This window comes from Podospora pseudocomata (assembly GCF_035222375.1).
Source record: "Podospora pseudocomata strain CBS 415.72m chromosome 1 map unlocalized CBS415.72m_1, whole genome shotgun sequence".
In the NCBI taxonomy this organism is placed as follows: domain Eukaryota; kingdom Fungi; phylum Ascomycota; class Sordariomycetes; order Sordariales; family Podosporaceae; genus Podospora; species Podospora pseudocomata.
This window is the reverse complement of record NW_026946363.1, coordinates 5,201,631-5,220,681: the sequence shown is the minus strand read 5'-3', so window position 1 is coordinate 5,220,681 and position 19,051 is coordinate 5,201,631. Positions and strand designations below refer to the sequence as shown.

General features: G+C 51.9%; 7 protein-coding genes and 1 non-coding gene across 8 annotated transcripts; 1 reads left to right on the top strand and 7 right to left on the bottom strand.

Annotated features, from left to right (window-relative positions):
* Window positions 1-3,560: 3,560 nt before the first annotated feature.
* On the bottom strand, window positions 3,561-4,505 carry QC762_117755 (uncharacterized protein). The gene is made up of 2 exons (XM_062886212.1): window positions 4,387-4,505; window positions 3,561-4,330 (listed from the first exon to the last, which is right to left on the bottom strand). Exons 1-2 carry the CDS (start codon window positions 4,477-4,479, stop codon window positions 3,980-3,982), a joined length of 444 nt encoding a protein of 147 aa, XP_062749270.1. The 5' UTR covers window positions 4,480-4,505; the 3' UTR covers window positions 3,561-3,979.
* Window positions 4,506-6,338: 1,833 nt separating this feature from the next.
* QC762_117752 (uncharacterized protein) lies at window positions 6,339-6,579 on the top strand (the record flags this gene model as incomplete). The annotated part of the gene is made up of 2 exons (XM_062886211.1): window positions 6,339-6,447; window positions 6,506-6,579. The coding sequence occupies 2 exons, from the start codon at window positions 6,339-6,341 to the stop codon at window positions 6,577-6,579; spliced, it is 183 nt and encodes a 60-aa protein (XP_062749269.1).
* Window positions 6,580-7,351: 772 nt separating this feature from the next.
* QC762_0017590 lies at window positions 7,352-7,453 on the bottom strand. Its single transcript has one exon. It is a non-coding gene; the product is annotated as a tRNA-Ile (tRNA).
* A 1,036-nt stretch (window positions 7,454-8,489) lies between these two features.
* Window positions 8,490-12,206, bottom strand: QC762_117750 (uncharacterized protein; the record flags this gene model as incomplete). Its single annotated transcript, XM_062886210.1, has 1 exon — window positions 8,490-12,206. The coding sequence occupies one exon, from the start codon at window positions 12,204-12,206 to the stop codon at window positions 8,490-8,492; it is 3,717 nt and encodes a 1,238-aa protein (XP_062749268.1).
* A 288-nt stretch (window positions 12,207-12,494) lies between these two features.
* On the bottom strand, window positions 12,495-13,385 carry QC762_0017570 (uncharacterized protein; the record flags this gene model as incomplete). The annotated part of the gene is made up of 3 exons (XM_062883041.1): window positions 12,495-12,536; window positions 13,190-13,297; window positions 13,356-13,385. The coding sequence occupies 3 exons, from the start codon at window positions 13,383-13,385 to the stop codon at window positions 12,495-12,497; spliced, it is 180 nt and encodes a 59-aa protein (XP_062749267.1).
* A 1,498-nt stretch (window positions 13,386-14,883) lies between these two features.
* On the bottom strand, window positions 14,884-15,968 carry LCL3_2 (putative endonuclease lcl3). Its single transcript, XM_062886209.1, has 2 exons — window positions 15,493-15,968; window positions 14,884-15,435 (listed from the first exon to the last, which is right to left on the bottom strand). The coding sequence occupies exons 1-2, from the start codon at window positions 15,856-15,858 to the stop codon at window positions 14,968-14,970; spliced, it is 834 nt and encodes a 277-aa protein (XP_062749266.1). The 5' UTR covers window positions 15,859-15,968; the 3' UTR covers window positions 14,884-14,967.
* Window positions 15,969-16,610: 642 nt separating this feature from the next.
* LCL3_1 (putative endonuclease lcl3) lies at window positions 16,611-17,336 on the bottom strand (the record flags this gene model as incomplete). Its single annotated transcript, XM_062886208.1, has 2 exons — window positions 16,611-16,658; window positions 16,683-17,336. 2 exons carry the CDS (start codon window positions 17,334-17,336, stop codon window positions 16,611-16,613), a joined length of 702 nt encoding a protein of 233 aa, XP_062749265.1.
* A 626-nt stretch (window positions 17,337-17,962) lies between these two features.
* QC762_117730 (uncharacterized protein) lies at window positions 17,963-18,862 on the bottom strand (the record flags this gene model as incomplete). The annotated part of the gene is made up of 1 exon (XM_062886207.1): window positions 17,963-18,862. The coding sequence occupies one exon, from the start codon at window positions 18,860-18,862 to the stop codon at window positions 17,963-17,965; it is 900 nt and encodes a 299-aa protein (XP_062749264.1).
* Between the last annotated feature and the right edge of the window lie 189 nt (window positions 18,863-19,051).

The following is a 19,051-nucleotide window of genomic DNA, read 5'->3' as shown; positions in this document are numbered from 1 at the left end:
CAGCAGCAGCAAGGTTCATTTTGATCAGAAAAACTCATTGTCCTAATCAGTCTCTTGGCGTCGATCGACTCAAGTGGCTTGCATAAAAGGATTGGCAGGCCTCTGTACCTCTATCGCTCGAGAAAGTTGGTTCCCCCACGGTACCACGATACTGTTCTGCTAACCGAGGGTTATGGGCTAAACATGCAGCTCTGAGTTACCCACGAGTTGGCCCTGCCGTTTCCATCAAGCATTTGTGCTGTTTCTGGTACAGTTGAGGCGATCATATTCGCTTCCAGGTGCTCACATATGAACATTCAACTTACCCTGTACATGTAAAGTGAGCGATCGCTTAAACTAAACCGTTCTGGGCCACACGAAACACAACTTCCCCGGAAACCCCTGTTGTATAAGTGGTTAGGTCGGCGATGTCAACTATGAAAGTTGTGGTGGTGAGAACATCAAATTTCTTGTTGACAGTTGCGTCAAATTAGCAGGCTGCAGACGGAGATGTCTCGGAGCTTTCCAGGACGACTCAACCCAATAACGCGAGAACAAGACGCTCACATGACTTTGCAAAAGCCTGCACTGAAGAGTCGAAGTCTGTTCGGCTTCACATGGCGGATGATAGTCAGGAACCCAGATGCGGATCAGGAACGAAAGGTCGCCACAATATGCAACGGTTTTGATCGTCGGTCGAACGGTACATCAAGATGCACATCCAGCCTCTACATCGACAGTGTTTCCCTATGCTGAAGATCATCGCCATCACGTGGCATGGCTGGCATCTCTTTGTAGCCCTGCTTCCCTGGCGTTTGAGATTACCTATGCCTAGGTACGAGAGATGACAAGGTTGCAGTTGTCGTCAAGAGCCGACAACGGGAGGAAGACCCGAGTCGTGGTTGACTTGACTTGACTTGTTGTTTGACGCTGACTACGGGTGCCGTCGGGGACAAGAGGGTCACATTCGGGGACTTCGACTCCACGATTTTAGTTATTCTCCCCGCGGAGAAGGGAGAAACGCACAACGGTGCAAGCAGGGTGAAAAGGTCCGCATACGAGAAACTCATAAAAATGAGTGCCGAAACAAAATTGGCAGGAGCTTGCGTGGAGGTTTGGGAGAGCAAGTGACTTCTGGCGGGAAGACACACGGACCAGGATCTACAAGCAAGGGGCCGTTACAGATTCGACAGGGGCTTCCTCAAAACGGACACCAGCTACCACACCTGTAGATAAACCCGACTCGGATGCTGAACCGCAGCCCAAGGGTGATGGTCGGCACTGACAGCCTCGCCGTCGAGAGTACAGCTGGCTGAGTGAAATTACAGCGAAGAAGAGCCGTCTGGCACACAAATAAACAAAGCATCACGAGGTTCGGTGCGCTTGTTCCAGTCTTGGCATCCTCCTTCACTCCAATGAGACTCGAAGCCACACAGCACAACTACCGCTATTCAAAGCCATTATCTCCACCGTGAGCTGGACCCGCTAGTCCAGGTCTGTACACCGGAACTTTTTCAGATGGCGCACAATGATCCGCCGCCGTTGAAGCCCGAGCGAGACATGGGGAAATCATCGATGCTGAGATGGGATACAACACGAACAAGATTATGGCATTTATGCTTTACGGCTTCAAGGTTTAATCTTTTGAGGCAATGCTGTCAAGCAACACACACACAGGATCGACAAAATCTTTCTCGTGCTGTTGCTGACCTGCCCCTCGTCGACACCACTTCGACAACTTGGGCCTTTAGTTAACCTTGGCGGTGCCGCTTTGATGATTATTCCCCCATCATGTACTCCGTATAACGGCGCTCTGGAACGGGCCGCGGCCATCAATTGCGCTTGCGGGGTTGCACAAGCACTCACCCGTGATGATTTAGACGCTTGATGGGTGGATATTTATCGAGGCCGTAATACGGGGCGGAGGGCATTTGTTGAGGTTAGGTAAAAGGACAGCGGAGGACAGGCGCGGCTCCGAACCGCGCTCGGCTTGAGACTTCGGGTATGTTCAACAGTGTCGTTGGCAACTGGACGAACGGCACCTCCGGCTAGCTCCGCAAACGGGATCTCGCAAGGGCTTCTTGGCATATTGAAGTGGTCGCCGTTCATCCAACCTCTTGCCGAACGCCTCCAAAACGCCATCCTGCATCAAGCCGCCCCAAATCGGCCCTTCGACGTCAATACAGACATCTGTTCAACAAAGCCAAGCCAGCCTTGACGTCGGTGCACGCGTCGAGGACGTCAAGATATCCAAGATATCGATTTGGGGAATCTTGGAAGAACCTTCGGGTTTCCCTAAATGGACGAATCGTGGGACTTGGGATTTGATGCGCCCCTTTGGCCCCCCTGAAGGTGAGAAATGTCACCTTTCCTTTTTCAACCACCACCACCACCAGCCAAGACCCGGCACTGGGTGCGACGCCAGAAAATGCCGTCGCATCGTGATCGACACGCCCCGCGCATCTGTCAAGATCTGTCGTGCAGCAAGATGGCTCTTGATGGATCTGGCGCACATCATCTCAGTTCCCAAACAGACTCTCATTTCCCATCAACGCTACATTGCTGCCGGCGTCACCGTAATGGAACTTCGTTTCGTACTCTTCTTTCTTTTTATTCTGTGTTTTATCTCCGCTATTCGCACTTGTGTCCTTTCCCCATTTCCTTGGGCGAAGCAAAAAGGGAAAAAAATAACACCCCCTTTTATTGTGCATGGGGCCGGATGCGCGGAGTGTTCCGCGGTACTGGATGCAGGGCTAATGTTTGGTTCTGAACCTCAACCAAAGAAAGAGCTTCCTTTGAGACATTCTTGTCGAAAAAGTCACGAACCGGGCCGAGTTGAAAAACAGAAAAAGAAAGTCAAGGCTGCGGCAGGGCGTCCGAGGCTTGGACGGTTTCTTTTTCTCTCAACCATCTCTCGGTATCTTACCTTCTCCACGAATCGATCTTGCGGCAGGCAAGAACCGCACACAGGAGAACAGTCATCTGTTTGGCTGGGCGTCGTCTACAATGTTTACTTTGGCCCCTGTTTTGGGCTTCCTGCAGGCGACCAGACGCCACCACTGCAGGCCCCTAGTCTTGATATCTCGAGCCCTACATTGTGAAATGGGACCTCAATTTTATTTTCTTGTTTCAGCGTTTATTCCCGGAAAATAAGCTGCGAATTGTACATTTCGAAACGACGTTGGGGATGCTTGCATTCTGTGGGGGTGGAGACATGGCAGTTGTGAAGGAGGTCAGCCGGACTGCCGTATCGCCAGGCGGCGGTCGCGGGCGGCAATCGTCTAAGTTGTGTGGACAGGGGCCGTGACACCTCCTTCTGGCAAGTGATCAACAACGCCTCACAGCACGACCGCCCCGGCCATCTCTTTCCAAACCCCAGATGTTCGGAAGATGGCAGCAATGATGAGCATCACCGGCCGCTTGGCAAGAGCCACAAATTACCGAGACTTTTGAGAGCCGCATGGGCAAGTTCGTGAATAGCGGCTTCTCCCGTTTTGATACCGAGAGCTTCTTTGGTTGGCGATGAAGAGTTGACAGCAAGGTAAGGCGCTATCCATGACAGTTCAAAAGACGAGGCAAAGCTGGCTAAGTGGGTCAATAGCACAATAAACTGCGACAATCATAACTGTATTCGCCTTTTCGCCTTGGCCAAGTGATTGTAGACCGCCCGACGACGACAGCATTCCGACTGTCGGGTGACCTGACCAGTGGCTCCAAAAGATTTCGTCAATGATCTTGCACATCATTGTCCACTCAGGGTCTCTTTGCATAGCTCAACATGCCAGCCATTTCTCTGACTGTGGAGGAGTGTTGCGCTGTTGTCTTGCGTAGCTAAACCTGCCCGCCGGGTCCCGCGCAGGAATACAGCATGGCATGTATACACTACATGCCAGTCAGCTCACTCGCTACCTACTCGCGTGCACGACATCGACCGCCAACCTCTCTCCACCACATCATTCCAGCTGGTCGGCGTCCTCGCCAGGACGAGAGAGGAAGGTGGTTAAAGGAAGATGCCGCCGGGACACATCCGGAAACCAATCAACCACGCCTTTCGGGGTCCATCGCCTACTAATATTTCATCACCATGGCTGGGCTTGCTGGACGGGTGGGCAGAGCAGCAACTTGCGGTGAACCGGATCATGCTGCTTTGTGGAACTGTCGACGGCGGGGATGAGATGGGATGGGATGTGATGAATGGTCGCGATGGAGGTGGGATGCCATCCGACCTCCTCACCATTCCTCCCTCTCCTCGCTCGGGCGCGGGGAGCGGGCGAGAAACGTACGACTCTGAGACTTTCGACCGGTCACACGTCTTGCCTACATGCAAGTATACTTTCGTTATCACTGTGTGCTGACACCAAAAGTCAGTTCTTTCGTATTCCGCGGTCGTGAGGATGGTGATGATACCTGGGCGGTGATGGTGGAGGATGTCGGGAGGAAGCTTACTGCTCCCTCGTCAGCAGTATGGCCCGCTCGCAGCGGCCGTACTCTCGCTGGCATGGCCAGAGGCACTGAACCAAGCAGCCTGCTGGCATGACCCTTCCCCGCCTCTTTTCGGGGTGCCCTTCACACCAGATAGACCTTTACATCCCACCGTTCCCTTGCCCAGCCCATCCAACCCGTCGTCCCCCAACGAGCCAGCCAGTAGCACACCAGGTCACAGTACATGAAGCATCTTTCCTTTCTCACTGACTCTCCCCGTCCAACCAACGATAACACCAACTGCCGTGTGACTGTTTGTGTCGTCTTCGTCTTGGCCTGCCCCCCGACTCGCCTTCCGTAGACACCCTACCCACGCACAGCAGCAGGAATATGTATGCAGCCCTTCGTGCTCGGCAAGAGTCAGTCCACCATCACCAGCCCCGACCCCCCTTTTTAGGCTGTGCCTGCTGTGCCTGGTATCCTTCCGTTATGCCAGTTACTCCCAAGCTTGCATACCATAGCCCCCCCCTCTCCATCTCACACATCCCGGCAAGGAGAACCATAATAACCTCAACGGCCTAATAACGGTTATTGTCTTGGGTCTAATGTAGAGTGGGTGTGGGTTGACAAATTAGTTCTGAGTTGAGCGAGCTCCAAATGTGAACCCCTACAGCATCATACATCCCCTGACTCGGATCGAGGGGGGAGGGGGGAGTGTAAGAGAAATTACTTCCTGCTGCTGTGCACACACCCCCCTCCCTTTTTTCTTTTTGTTTTTTTTTTTTTAGGTGGTTTTGCCGGAATCTGGGAAAGGGGGGAAAGGGGAACTGGGAACTGAGAGGTGAAAAACTGGGAAACAGCAACTGGGGCCAATGAACAAAGACTTGGACTTGGAAAAGGGTCGTATCCACACCATCGTCATCATAATTATCGTCAGTGATTATGCCCCAACCCTCAAGCAACCAAGATAGTCAAGGTAGGTAATGTGTTGAAGTGGGGAGGAAGATCACCAAATTCAGGAGCAAAGAATGAGTAAGACCAAGCCTCTATCCCTCATGTGAGGCTTAGCTCTAGGATTCTAGTTTGAGACATCGAGGCATATCACGACATCCAGACGGAAACAAGGCGGGACTGGCGTGGTGGCGAAGAGGATGATTGCGCGGTGATGATGTGTGTGTTGTGTGACAAGGACGAATCCGGAGTTTTCTTTGCCTGCTCGAAGGTGCGTCTACCTGCCTTTCCTGGATTTGGGGTGCATGTTTTGGGAATGGAAATCTTGCGCAGGGCTTGAATGGGGTGGGTTAGTGTGGGATGGTGTCTGCACAGCTTACTGCGTCTTGTCTGAGGTGGGAAAATGGTGATGGCGAAGGTTGGTTACCTATGGGGGCAGTAAAAGATTAGGTAACATCTTTTTGGATACCAGCTGCTATTTGCAGAGGACCGCAACTACCAAACACCTTGGTAGCTGGGAATAGAGTAGGTATCTGTCGGCAGTATCTGTATTGGAAGCAGAGCATGAAAGGTGAACAGGCGGTGTTGATTTGAGATTACCTCACTAAACTTCCATCTACCAGTAAAGACCGGACTTATTGGGTGTGACCCTCTTGTATCAACAACTGGACAAACATCCAATCGACAAAACCTTTTTTGTTGGTCTAGACCTGCTTATACTGAGTCCCCTTTGCCTGACTCTTTTTGCCTGACCTCTTCTGGTTGGAACCAGTCTAGATTGATCCTTATTGATTGATAGCTTACTTCAGTTGAACGGGCCTCTTCTTAACAGACCTCTTTTTGGGAGGACCCCTTTTCACACGACCCCTTTTGGCAGGACCTCATTGGACTGATCTCTTTGTGGGAAACCAGCTTTAACAGAACCCCTTTTGCGATTTTCATCCACGCCTGATAAAGAAAATGACAGAATGACCTCTCCTCACTCCATGATGGCTTTTGCCTCCTGTTACAGTGGCTCCTGCCTTCTTTTCACGACAGCTCTTGCCTTCTGTCTCGATAGTCCTTTCCCCAAGTGCCCAGATAGACTTCGAACTGGCTGGAGCAATCATTTCTGCCCCAGTTGCCTGGTCACTGACAGATGCCCACCTCACAGTATCGCATCCCGCCAGCGATTCTCTTCACATACAGTATCTTTCTGATGTATCATGTAAAGAGAGAGCAGAGTGAAGAGTAACTCAAATAACTCCACCCCTCCCAGATACTCAACACCAGGTTTTTGCCATGTTAGGTCAACGATATAGGAGAGTAAAAGTGCCCGAGAGGTGATATGAGCTGCAAAGAAGAATCTCTCCCCACTTGAATCTGCTTTTTTTAGGATAATGAAAACTGAGTTCACGCGTATCATGATGTCTATTTGCTCTCGGGAAGAGAGGCGGTAAACCTGTTCTCTTTAACAGATTTACACAAGTGTCCATCAGCACATTCACAAATTACCACATTCACACATTACCGCTTTAACCCACCATCCTGGATAGAGCTACCCAAGATACAATTATCGCTCCATGCTTAAATCAAGACATCAGGTTCTGTGTGAGCATGATGGGAGAATCCCAGCATCTTCCACCAAGTTTCAACCTCCCCCAATGGCAACTCCACAACTCGGCAAACAAAGCCAGCTATCTCTCGATAAAAGCCTACCTAGCTATTGCCTTTCAAAGACTGTATTGAAATATTTCACCCATCCTCAAAACCTTGTTGAACTGCAGTTTGCCCCATCACAATTACCCAATTAAAGACCAGCACTAGAAACTGAGCCAACTGAGCAAGACAACAGAGCAAAGCTCTTGGAGCAGCTAACAATGCATACATCAAGCCCCTTCCTCAATGTATCTCTCACAACTGCCAGCTACCTTACCCAACACATCAAGGGAACCCCTAAACATCATCACTCAAAAAAAGCCAACACCACCCCACCTTCATTACCAAAAGAGAGTGGAATTGCCCAATAACAGGATTGAACTGTTGACCTTCGCATAGACTTGATATTGACTCTGAGAGAGCAATATTAGTACGACGCTCTAACCAGCTGAGCTAATCGGGCTTTGTGGGTGTTGTTGATGTGGAGTTTGGTGAGTGATTTTGTGTTTCATGACTCGGTCAGCGACCAACCTTCTTTCGGGCTGAAAAAACATTTGTGTGACACATTTCAATGAAAAGAACAAGCTGTCCAGAATTGCCTAGCACTTGAGTCATGGCACAAGGTGGAAACGATGGAACCGATGCTGTGTAGGTCGGTTAAGGTGGTGACGTGCGCGACAAAGACTTGACCAAATGGTAGACATCAGCGAGATCCTGAGTAAATGCTGAAATGCACACACAAGACCACAAGCACTGATCAAAGACATCAAGCAGGTAAAATACACCATCTGCTATTCTCTCCTACTCCTCCCAGAGCCAACCTCTTTCACCTCCACACACCCAAAAAAGCTATCTACAAAGCCCCAAATAATATAATAACACATAAGTTCTCCCCCTCCCTTTCCCCTCAAAATTTGTCCTGTCCCTCCTATCTCTCTTCCACTTTTCATCTCGCTCCTTTTTCTGGCGTCGGAAAATGGTACAGAGAGGGTAGGGTATGTGGGTAGTATAGTTACAAGGTTAAACATTAAGAATCGAAAGAAAAAGCCGTTGTTAACCTTCATCCACCCTCCCCATCGACAAACAGCTATCGTCAAGACATTTGCTTCGTCAAGAGAAAGGAGGTAAAGTACTGTAAGATGTAAAGAATCGAAAGTCAAAAAGAAATCTGGACATAAATGCCAAATGATGGGTAAGAAACGAAATAAAAGCCCACTTTGCTCTGCCCCCCTCCTACCATTATCTTCCCCCTTCTCCTCCTTCCCATGATGGTGTACCCCCTCTCATAGACGGCCTTGGTATGATGTGATGCTCATCAATACGATAATTCCAAACGCCAAATGCTGAACCCCCGTCTTTAAAACAAAAAGAAAATAAAAAAGAAACCAGTGGTATCAGGACCCTTTGCATTGCACCCCTTTTTTGTAAACGCTGTAACGCCATCAAACCCAGACCCAGATATGCGCGGCATGAAACTCTCTTCTCTCTTTAAACCTTCTCTAAACCTGAGGAGCCCCTGACCGGCCCTTGCTCAAGTTCTCCAACAGCTCATGAGGCGGTATCCTTTGAATGCCGCTCCCACGGTCATACATGGATGTTGGAGCAGGAACATACCCCTCGCGCTTCTTGCGTAGCCTATCAAGAAGCAAGCCAGCCACAACAATCAACAGCATCAACGCCAGGGAGATGCCCAAGCCGATGAGCACGACAAAGACAAGCGGCAGTGGTGAACCGCCCTTGTCAAAGAAGTTGCTGTGCTCAGTGAAGATGCGAGAAATGGTACCGGCAGTGTTGCCGCGGTTGCTGGTGAGGGCATATGGCCTGAAATCTTGACCGTCGAAAAGGACGGCAGATGCTGTGCCGAAGCCGGGAAGGACGATAGAACCAGTAAGCATCAGAGCCTCGCTGGAATCGATCAGGTCAGTGTTGTCGTGAGAAGAGGTGAGAGAAAATATTTGGAGACCACGGATATCTGTGCCAGCCTCGAGAGACTCGTCGGCGAAGCGCCAGGTGGTGCCATCCGACTTGGCCAGGTAGACTGTGCCATTGGTATTGATGCCAGTAGCCCAGATGTGAGTGCCCTCATTGTTGCCCTTGGTGAGGGCCGAGACTGGGCCAGGAAGGTTGCTGGCGCCGGGATAGTTGTCCCAGGTTTGGGTTTCGGTGTTGTAGGTGGCAAGGAAAGTCGAGACGGTGTTGTTGACTGTGAGGTTGCCGCCAGCAAGCAAGATGTTGTCGGAAATCCACATCAGCGAGTGAACAGCACCGGCCATGTTCTGTCCAGGCTGAATCCACTGAGACGAAGCGGTGCTATAGAAGCAGACACCGTTGCAGCCCAAAGAGCCAGCCGATCTGAAGGATCCTCCGACGTACACATCGCCAGTGGTACCACGCACGGCAATAGCAGAAACTGTGCCATTATCGCCAGACAAGGCTTGGGGTTGGGTGTTGAAGGACTTGCTGGCGAGGTTGTAGGTGACAAGCCCGCTGACATTGACACCGTTCACATTGCCCCTCACTTTGCCACCAGCAAATAGAGTATCTCCGTGCACAGCCAAGGCGACAAATGTCGAGTTCTGGGCGATTTCTTGCCCGAAGCCAGAGACCTTATCACCATCAGCGCCATCAATAATGGCGAGATTGTGGATTTCGGAACCATCGCTATCTGTAGCAGTAAAGTGCCCGCCCAGAATGGTGAGGTTTCTGCTGTTGCTAGAGTCGAAAACGCCAGTGACGATGCCCGACAGACCCTTATCCGCCAGGGCATCATCTCGCTTCGACAGAGCACTGGTGCTGGAGGCAGTTGGAGTAGGGCGGATCTTGACAGGGAAGCGGCTGAGATCCTCGCCCAGGATCGCGGCTCCCGAGGCGCCAAGAGCCCTGGAGACAAGCGAGCCGGCATAGAGGGAGGTTTCGCTGTCAACGTTGAGGATCGAGGCTGACAATATTCCTTCAATCAACTCAACCGGCAGGTCCAAGTTCTGCAACCAATTCCCTTGAGAGGGAACCCAGATGCCAAACCCCTCCACCTCAACAGCCGGATTGTTGCCAAAAGCCCGCAGCTGATCGAAATCTCCATTGACGGCAACCACAAGTTCAGGTGTCGAGCTGGTGATGTTCATGGTCATACCAACCACGTGCTGAACAATTCCGTTGACGCCAGCGCCCAGGGGACGCCAGGTGCGGCTCGAGGTATCGTAAACCGCAACATTGCTTAGCCCAGTTGAGGAGCCGCTGACAGTGCCGTTAAAACCGCCACCCACAAAGAGGTTGGTCCCGTTAAGAAACAACGACTCGACCTCGCCATTCAGAGTGCCACCGAGCTGTCTGGGGTTGGCGTCGTTGCCCTGCAGTGCAACGATGTTTCGAACATTGCCGGCGCTAAAGTTGCCAGCAATATAGGTGGTGTCACCTGACGTCGCAAGAGCGTTAACGACGGAGCCGGTCCTGAAACTAGCTCCCAAGCGGTTGAAAGCAGAGCTCATGAAATCGCTCGCATTGACTGCTCTGCCAGGCGTGTACTCGTACAGCCCATTCAGACCACCTGTGCTATTAATCAAGGTGAAGCCAATGCGCTGTGCGACAAACGTCATCTCGTCCAAGGACTGTCCGGCAAGAGGGGTCATGGTGACACGGGGGCGGAAGCTACCTGAGCTAGCATCGACGGCGCCGAAGTAAATCTGGTCGTACTTGTCATAGTTGTTGGTCTGGTAGAGATCCAGGTCGATTGGCTCACTCTTGGTGCGATCAGCTGTCATCTGTCCGGTAAGCTTGACACGGCCACGGGTAGAGCACGTGTTGTCCTGCAAACAACCAGGGGTGTATAGGTTGAGCGAGTAGTGGCCGGATTCCCGAATATCCGGAGTGAACACCACAGACGCCGAAGTATTAGTAATAGGTCCAGTAAGGCGGGCAGTAAGATATTCAGAGGTGCTTTGTTGAGAAGGCGTAGCTGTCCAAGGTCCAGTGATAGTCGCTTCCGATGGGAATTCGCCGCCTGCGCATGCTGGCTCGTTGAAATCGTTGATGGCATACGAGTAGATATCGTCCGCGAACAGTTCAATTCCGTTCAAACCCCCACCACTGCCGTAGAACCTCGAAATGTCGATGCGGAACTCGTTCATGCCAATGACGTTGACAAAGTGGAAATCTTGAAATTTAAGATCCGGGTCGTTGCTGAGTGGGCATTCGCTCGTGCAGCTCTTATTTGTCTGGGTGGCTGGGTCGATATAGGTGAAGTTCATAATCCCGTTGATGGGCAGAGCCGTGAACCGCCATGTCTGTGTTCCCCTGCCATCCTGGCGAGTGTTGTAAAGGCGTAATTTGGTGGGCTGGAATCCGAATCCGAACTTGGCGGACCAGAAGCCCGGGGTGCCGTCCTGGAGCAACCAGGTGCTTCCTGCGCCGTCAGCTCCGCCAGTCTTGCAAATGATATTCCTCGGATCACTGAAACCCTGGGTAGAAGTCGAAGAACCGCTGCTAATGCTTGCTGTCGACAGGTTGATGACTTGGCCATCTGGCGTGCTTGGAGCACTCGCATTTCCCAGACCCGTGAAACTGCCGCCGAAGATGATGTTCCCGTTGGACGCCTTGCTTATCGACGCTACCGGTCCATTAAACCCCGCAAATGGGAGATTCGTCCATGTTTGTGATTCTCCTTGCCAAGCAATCGCATTGGTTGAGTTCGCACCCACAAAGCTTCCACCGACATACACAATATTTGCTTGCTGATCGCACAGCACTGCATTGACCTGGCCAGAGAGCCCCGGTAAGGGCGTAATCTCGGCTGTCGCTGGGTCGAAAAGTGCCATGCCAGGCGACTGCTGAACCTCGGAGTCAACCGCTCCAATGCTCGTGAAATTCCCGCCAACCATCACAACAGTACGTCCGCCGACCTCGAAGGCGCACATTGTTCGGATCGTCGCGTCGGTGTTGGCGACTGGGGCGAAGGCGCCATTGGGCATCCTCGCGAGGAGCTGTTCGCTGCCATTGGTGCTGTATGGCCTCTCATTCTGCCCCTCGAATTCGTAGAGTGAAATCCCCGAGAAGTCACCGGCCAGAGCTACTCGGCCAAGTTTGGAGAAGTCGAGGTTTGCCGCAGGAGCTGGGGTGAATGTGATGGCGCTCGACAGTGACGACAAGGCGAGAAGTAAAAAGGCCGAAGTCGTGGTCATTCGTCGTGGCGCGGCATGGTGCCGCCGTGATGGTAACCGCATCTCGTATCGATTTGGTGATTTGAGTATTATTTAAGGAAGAAAAGTAAGAATGTGCTTGGAGACCGGCGAGCAGGCGATGTGCTCGAGGTCAATCGGTGGGCAGTCCAAGCTGTCAAGGATGAGGGGCCATATCAAGGTGCTGTTGCGGGTATATGGGTCGATCGGTGACGTTGTGAAATCGGGTGCGCGTCGAAATTAAATGAGGTTGTCGCACGAGGGCCCGGCCGAGAGCGCGAGAGGAATTGTGGAGGTTGAAGTTGGCGGCAAACGGAGTCGTCGCAGAATAAGTCAAAGGTAACTTGCGGGAATGAGCGTGACAAAGGGCGGAAACTAGAAAATTAAAAAGGCTACGGGGTAAGCCAAAATGACGACGTCAAAAGTCGCGACGAAAGGATGTGAGTGGGAGCTTGGGGTGGGAGGTGTTGGGGCGCCAGCCTGTTTTCTGAACCAAACTTGGTCCCCGCCTACCGTTGCCAACGAGGTTGCGTTGCTTTGCTTCGGGTGGAGGATTCAAATTTCGCTGTACCTGAGCTGCTGCGCTGCTACTGGCCAGCGCAATCCCGCTAGACCCCAACAGGCAAGGTCCAGGTACCCAAGAGGTTCCAGAAAAGATAAGTGCAGCTTGTGAGTGGATGAGATTGCAAGTGATCAAGCAGCCTGCTTGTTCTCACAAGAGATAACATTCACAGCTTGAGATGTCTCCAGAGACTTGTCCGGCTCTTTTCCCCAGCGAAAAACAAGCTCAGGCTGGCCAGCCCCGTGGATATCCGGAGGTCGCTCTTGAGAAACCGGACCCGCACGGCTCGATATTGCTCCTGCAGGGTCACTGAGGGTCAAGGTGAAGGTCCTGGGTAGAGAGAGGTCTGAACGCTGCACTGATGCGAAAACGCTAGGTACCTCGCCTTCCGTATTTTGAGGGTCTTGGAGGCGTGCTTGAAGATGGTGATGGCGGGGAAATGTAAAAACTGAACAGATGCACGAACCTTAGGATTTTCTAGCAACGCAACACTCAGAGTTTTGCTAGGACTTTGCTGATCGCTTTCCGACTCGATGATTTGGATTTCGGACCGCCCAAAGAAAGGGTGGGGGGACTGCCACAGTGGATAGCAGATGTCAGATGTCAGTCCGTCCGCCCAACAACAAAAGTACGCGCTGGCGAAAAAGAAGCCTCCGAGTCATACACTCTTTTGCCTTTGAGAAGGGACGTGTTGCTATTCAGAGATGATTGTCGGAGGTAGACCGTGGGTTGGGTGGTTTCAACGCCTCCAAATAGAGCGTAGCAGTCGTCGATTATCGGTAACTGCGGATCGCGATTGAGAGTGACGACAATTTGGCCAGGTATAAACGAACGGTAGGGCCGTGGGTTGCAAAGTCCTGGGTTGCGAGTGCTCTTGTCAGAGACTTGTGTCTTGTGGTGGTGATCAGGGGTTGCACCCTTACTGTGTGAGGTTTCGATTGGGGCAGAATGAGCGGCAACGCAAACACAGAGCGCAGAAAAAACACGTCGAAAGAATGTGAGGTGAGGAGTCGCTTGAGCAGTGGAAGTTTCGGGTGCCGACCGGCTGCATGTAACAAGAAAAGAACGAATGGAGGCCGGAAGTTTGCCGCAGAGAAAAAGAGTGTCGCTGTCGTCCTCACTAGATGTCCCCCCGATTTGTTTTGTTTGTTCAACCCCTCTTCGTCCTGGGAGACAAAAGGAAGATTTTCACATTCCAACGGAATGGGTGAGGGGAAACTGCTGCTTGTCTTCTGCCGTCGACTGGAGCCATTCCACGCTGCCGGACTCAGGGGGTTCCCGGGGTTCGTTCGATGCTCCCACATGGCACCGTTGATCTCATTGGCCGACATGCATCAAGATGCGGCTTGGCAGGGGTTGGTTGACCCAACCACTTCTTTGTCCCTCAGCTACAACTGAGCATCATCGCGATGTGGTTTTGGAGTCTTTTTTGATGGCCTTTGTTCGAAATGGCATGAGTTGGTATTGATTTGCATCTTGAAAGATCCACTGTGCTGCAGAGCTCGATGTCATCTCATCTGGGAAGCTTCACCTCAACTCTTGCGCACACGCCGGCAGCTAGTGCGCGACTTGTGTTTCCGAAAGCTTCTGGGTTGTTTCGGCGGTGAGCTCAACCGCCGCAACCCAGCAGCTGTCGTAGACCACCGGAGTGGTTCTGCCGTCAACCTGGTAATCGAAAGCGGGAAGTGTTTCTATACCTCAGAAATATAAGCATAACATTATTACTATACCGCTCTATCAGATCTGTACTCTGTCGTCCGGAACCACTCATCATCCTTGACGGATCTCCGGTGCTGATCACACGTGCGTTGCCTGTCAAGCACGATCTGATACCCGGGATGCGGACGCGCATTGGGAGGCTTATGCAAAACAATGTCAAGCTCTGGTCCTGTCGATTCGTTTCTACTACAACCACAAACCTACCATTTGTGGGCGGGGAGCATCAGTGCTATAAACAGCACTAAAACAAACATTACCAGTTGTCATGAGATTCTGGCCATAAAACCATGGATGGCATAGTATAGCCCGGCATAAGACAACCTCTTGACTACATGTCCAGCTTTGCTCTTCGTTGTGGTCGAGGTAGCAACCGTTTCTTCGCGAGAATCAAACAACCACAATCCACTCTGATGAGTGACGGCAAGAGGTTCATGGTGATCGCTGTGCGGAACAGCTCTGTTCGAAACAGAACCAACATATCTTCGTTATGGGTATCAAAACGTTCCATCATGCCTTCCGCTATATTCACGGATTCAACTTGCGTTGCTGCTCCTCCGCTAGCTTCACTCGCCTCTTGTATGCCATCGGGCTCTCAATCGCCCGGGCTTTTTTGCTCGGGTGGAAAAACCCGCCTCCCTTCTCAAGGGACCACATCCCCTTCCCTTTCTGTCTTGCCACCTCCTCGGCAACTTTGTATTCGATCTCCTTGGACGGCCCGCCAAACTCAGCGCCCGTCTTGGCCTCGTACGTAGTTGCGAATCCCTGCTTGAGCAGCTCCATCGAGACGTCTTTTCGTTGAAAGAATGGCGGCCGTCGGACATAAACGGTGGCCACGATTCTGTCATATTGGTCGCGTCTCCAAACATAGGCGCGGACTCGGCGGTGGAGGATGTGACTGTCCAGAAACTTTTGTGCTTCGGCAGCAAAGGGCTGAGCGGTTCGGCCAAAGTGACCGCCTTCGGGGGCGTCGACGCCGGCGATGCGGATGGGGATCTGTGACGCACAGAATGAGCCAAATATTCAGACCCCGTTCTGCAAGGAAGTAAGTACCGTCTGCCCCTTCAATTCCTTCTTCAGCTTCGGCACCGTCCTCAGCCAGCCCCAGCCAGCCAAACGCCCACCTGGTGTATGATACAAGTGGAACCCATCACCATCCCCAACACTAGTTACCTTGCCAAACAAGCTCCGTCGGTGAAAGTATCGCGGGGGAACATGGGCGCTGTTGGGGATGCGCCGGAGGTAGGTCTTGTAGAAGCTCCACAATCCCACAGTCGCGCCAGCGGCGATGACGGGTGCGATCCAGTTGCCGCCTTCGCTGAGGTGATCGCGTATAGGTTTGGTCCACGAGGATAGTTTTGATTTAATGTCGTCTTTGTCGCCTGACGGCGCCGAAGAGGACCCTGAACTCCATGGCATGGTCAGTCCGGTCGAATTGGTAATCTTCCCCGCGTTATAACAGTGGTGGCGGGTTGGAGGTTGCAGCGGACTCGGGGTTGATGGAGCTTAAGCTGGGTGCCGAGCTTGTCAGGTGGAGCGGCAGATCAGCACCGGTTTGGCGGGATGTGCACGGGCCATATTGTTTACTGTTTTCCTGTTTGGGATTTTGCGATAGCTTCACTTCTTAAAAGATTATTTCATTAGACATTGAAAATGTCGATATATTGCCAACCTTCCCCTGTCCATGGGCTTGAGCCAAATTTTCCCTTGTACACCGTAAATCCAAAAAGTTACCATAGGAAATATAGGAATCCAGGTTTCTCGAGCACGAAACCCGCTCCACCGAACGCCAGCAATGCAAAACCGCTTCGCGCACACCATGATCAATGTTGGGCCACCTCCCAAAGCCTATTCTCTTCTTACCGAGCTGTCAAATCCAGTTCCCAACAATGTCTGCCGCCGTCGTCGAATAGAAACCAACATGGGCAAAAGCTGCTCCCTCCTCCCTGTCATCAACTTCCTATTGTAATCATGCTCATACCCACAACTACCCGTCTCGCGCCACCTCTCTCTCCACTCTCTCCTCAGATTTCCTGGTATTGTCGACGCAATCTCCATCCCGTCAACAAATAGCTCACTCTTTCTCATCTGGTCCCTTCTCTTCATGATTGCCTGCCGTTCATTTAGCCTCCTGTCCTCTCGAGAAATAAACCCGCAGCCTTTCTCAACTCTCACACCCCAACAGCAGCGACAGCAGGAGAAAACACCAAGGCGCACCGCTGGGGGTCAAACACAAAGCTTACCTCTTCCATCCTTTCGTGTTCACTCTCACCATCATCATCATCATCATCATCACCGTCATCACTTCCCAGGAGAGGCTCTTTCACCAACCCATGATCCCTCTCACCATCCAGTGACAGTGAAGTATCACCCGTACCTGTAGTCTCACTCGACCCCCCAGGCGAAGACGCCAACTCCAACCCCGTCGTCCCGGCTGAATTCCTCGTCGAGTCAGAATTTTTACTTCTCACAGTCAAACCCCAATCATCTTCCTCGTCAAAACTGTTGTTTTCCTGGTCACCAATTTCTTGCCCCAGCTCCGCACCCGTCGTTATCCTCTCCAAGTTCACCCTCAAGCTCTTGATAACCTCCTTCACCTCCCCGATCATCGACTCCTTCCTCCTTCGTTTGTACACACAACTTCTGCAATCCTCCCCAACCTTGACGGTGTGAAACCCATGAGACCACATTTGGTTACACCCCTCCTCCGGCAGCAGATTTTGCTTGTCAAAACCACCTCCAGTCTCACTCATAGTCTCATTCTCGTTATCATTAACAGACTCGGGCATCCCACCCCTTAGAAACCTCCTCTCGACCTCGCAAGGAATCGTCGCTTCGGGCGTGGTGAGCCAGGCGTAGTGGCTGCAGGCGAAGAGGATGCGTTTGTGGAAGCACATTATCGTTTGTTGTGGTGATGTGTGGGGGTGACATGAAGTCCAAAAAAACGTGAGAAGGTGTGATGACGGACGGCGTGTGTGTGTGTGTGTGTGTGTGTGTGTGGCCGTTGGATTTGCCCCAGATATGGGAGTTTGGTTGAGGCGGTGGGCTAGTTGAAGGTTGTTTCTGCGCTGGCGTCGTGGGCAGGTATTAAGGTGCAGCAGTATGAGGTATCAACATGTGGCTTTTGGCGGAATATTCTGGATGGATAATGTGTCAATCCAAGGGAGGCATTGAAGCTCTTGTTGTTCGCCTGTTCTGACTGTTGGACGATGTGATAAGTGATAGGGTCCCTTTGTCGGTTATCGGCGCTAGGAGCGAGCAAACGCCCACAATTAAGCCCGTAAGGAGATGGCGAGGTGAGATTCTTTGGTTGTTGTGGGACTTTTTGTGGAGGCATTGAAAGGGTTTTTCTTGTCATGGAAGCAGCAGGGAGATATTATGGAAGTTGGATGGCTCACATTCCAGTTGCCTTCAACACCAACTGTGGTGTGAGACATTGACACATTTTCAACATTCAGTTCCCGCATCTTCATCACGGCCGAATATTTTATCTATTGACACCTTCACCTTCAACATCACCACCTCACCTCCGCAGCCCCTCAAGCACACCACTCCTCATGAGCTCCTCGAAATCCCTCGCCCACACCATCCCCTGTTTCTTCCCATCTTTTTCTCTCCTATACTCCCCCCCCACATGCGGCACCCCATACCCAATCCTCCTCAACGTAACCAACAACTTCCCCTCCTCCTCATCAGCAACCACAACCCCCAAATCCGCCTCCACCAAACAAGCCAAATCCGTGGTCGAATCCCCGAAATACACCACCCGTTTCTTCTCCCCTCCTTCCTTTGACAACAACTCCATCCCCCTTAATTTATCCCCCGCCGTCATCATCACCTCCCTCCCCAGCTCCTTCGGCCCTTCAATCGTCCCCTCTGGGTATCTAATCCCATTCGCCACCACCTTAACCCCATCCAACCCGCCGCACTGCTCACTTATAACCCCCATGATAAAATCCCGACTCCAATTCACACTCACAACCCCAATCTCCCAGCCATTCTCTCGACACCGTCCCACAAACTCCTTGAACCCCCTCCTCAAAACCACCCTCTCCTCTTCTCCCTCCCCTCCCCGCCCATTCTCCACGATCCTCTGCCCAAACACCCGAAAGTCCTCCTCTCTAAGGTTTGCAAAAAGTGATCCCCGACTAACCCTCCCAATCGACACCCCCTCCGGGCCCCTCAAACTCTCAAGATACTCCAACTCCTGCCCCAGCGTGGTCCTCCCTTTGGCCTCGGGCACATAATTCTTGGTGTGCTCCGCATGATCAGCCACATACCCCTCCACAATCTCCTCCCACAGCTTCTCATGCCCCTCCGTCACTTCCCCCGGGTGGTGAGATGTCGGCAATGAAGCCAGGGTGTTGATCGTGTCAGCAGTCGTGATGGTGCCGTCAAAGTCGAGGATGATTATGCCTGCCATTTTCTCCAGACAAAATGCGGGGTATATGGTTGCGGTGGAAGTTTCTTGGGTATTGTGAAGAGAAAAAGATTCAGAACGAAACAAAAAAAACAAAATGTTTTAGGTAGTCAGTCAGTAGTGAGACGTTGTATGTGCAGCAAATGCGAGATGACGGCAGAATCAAACCTGGCCTGCATGTAAAGCGGGAAA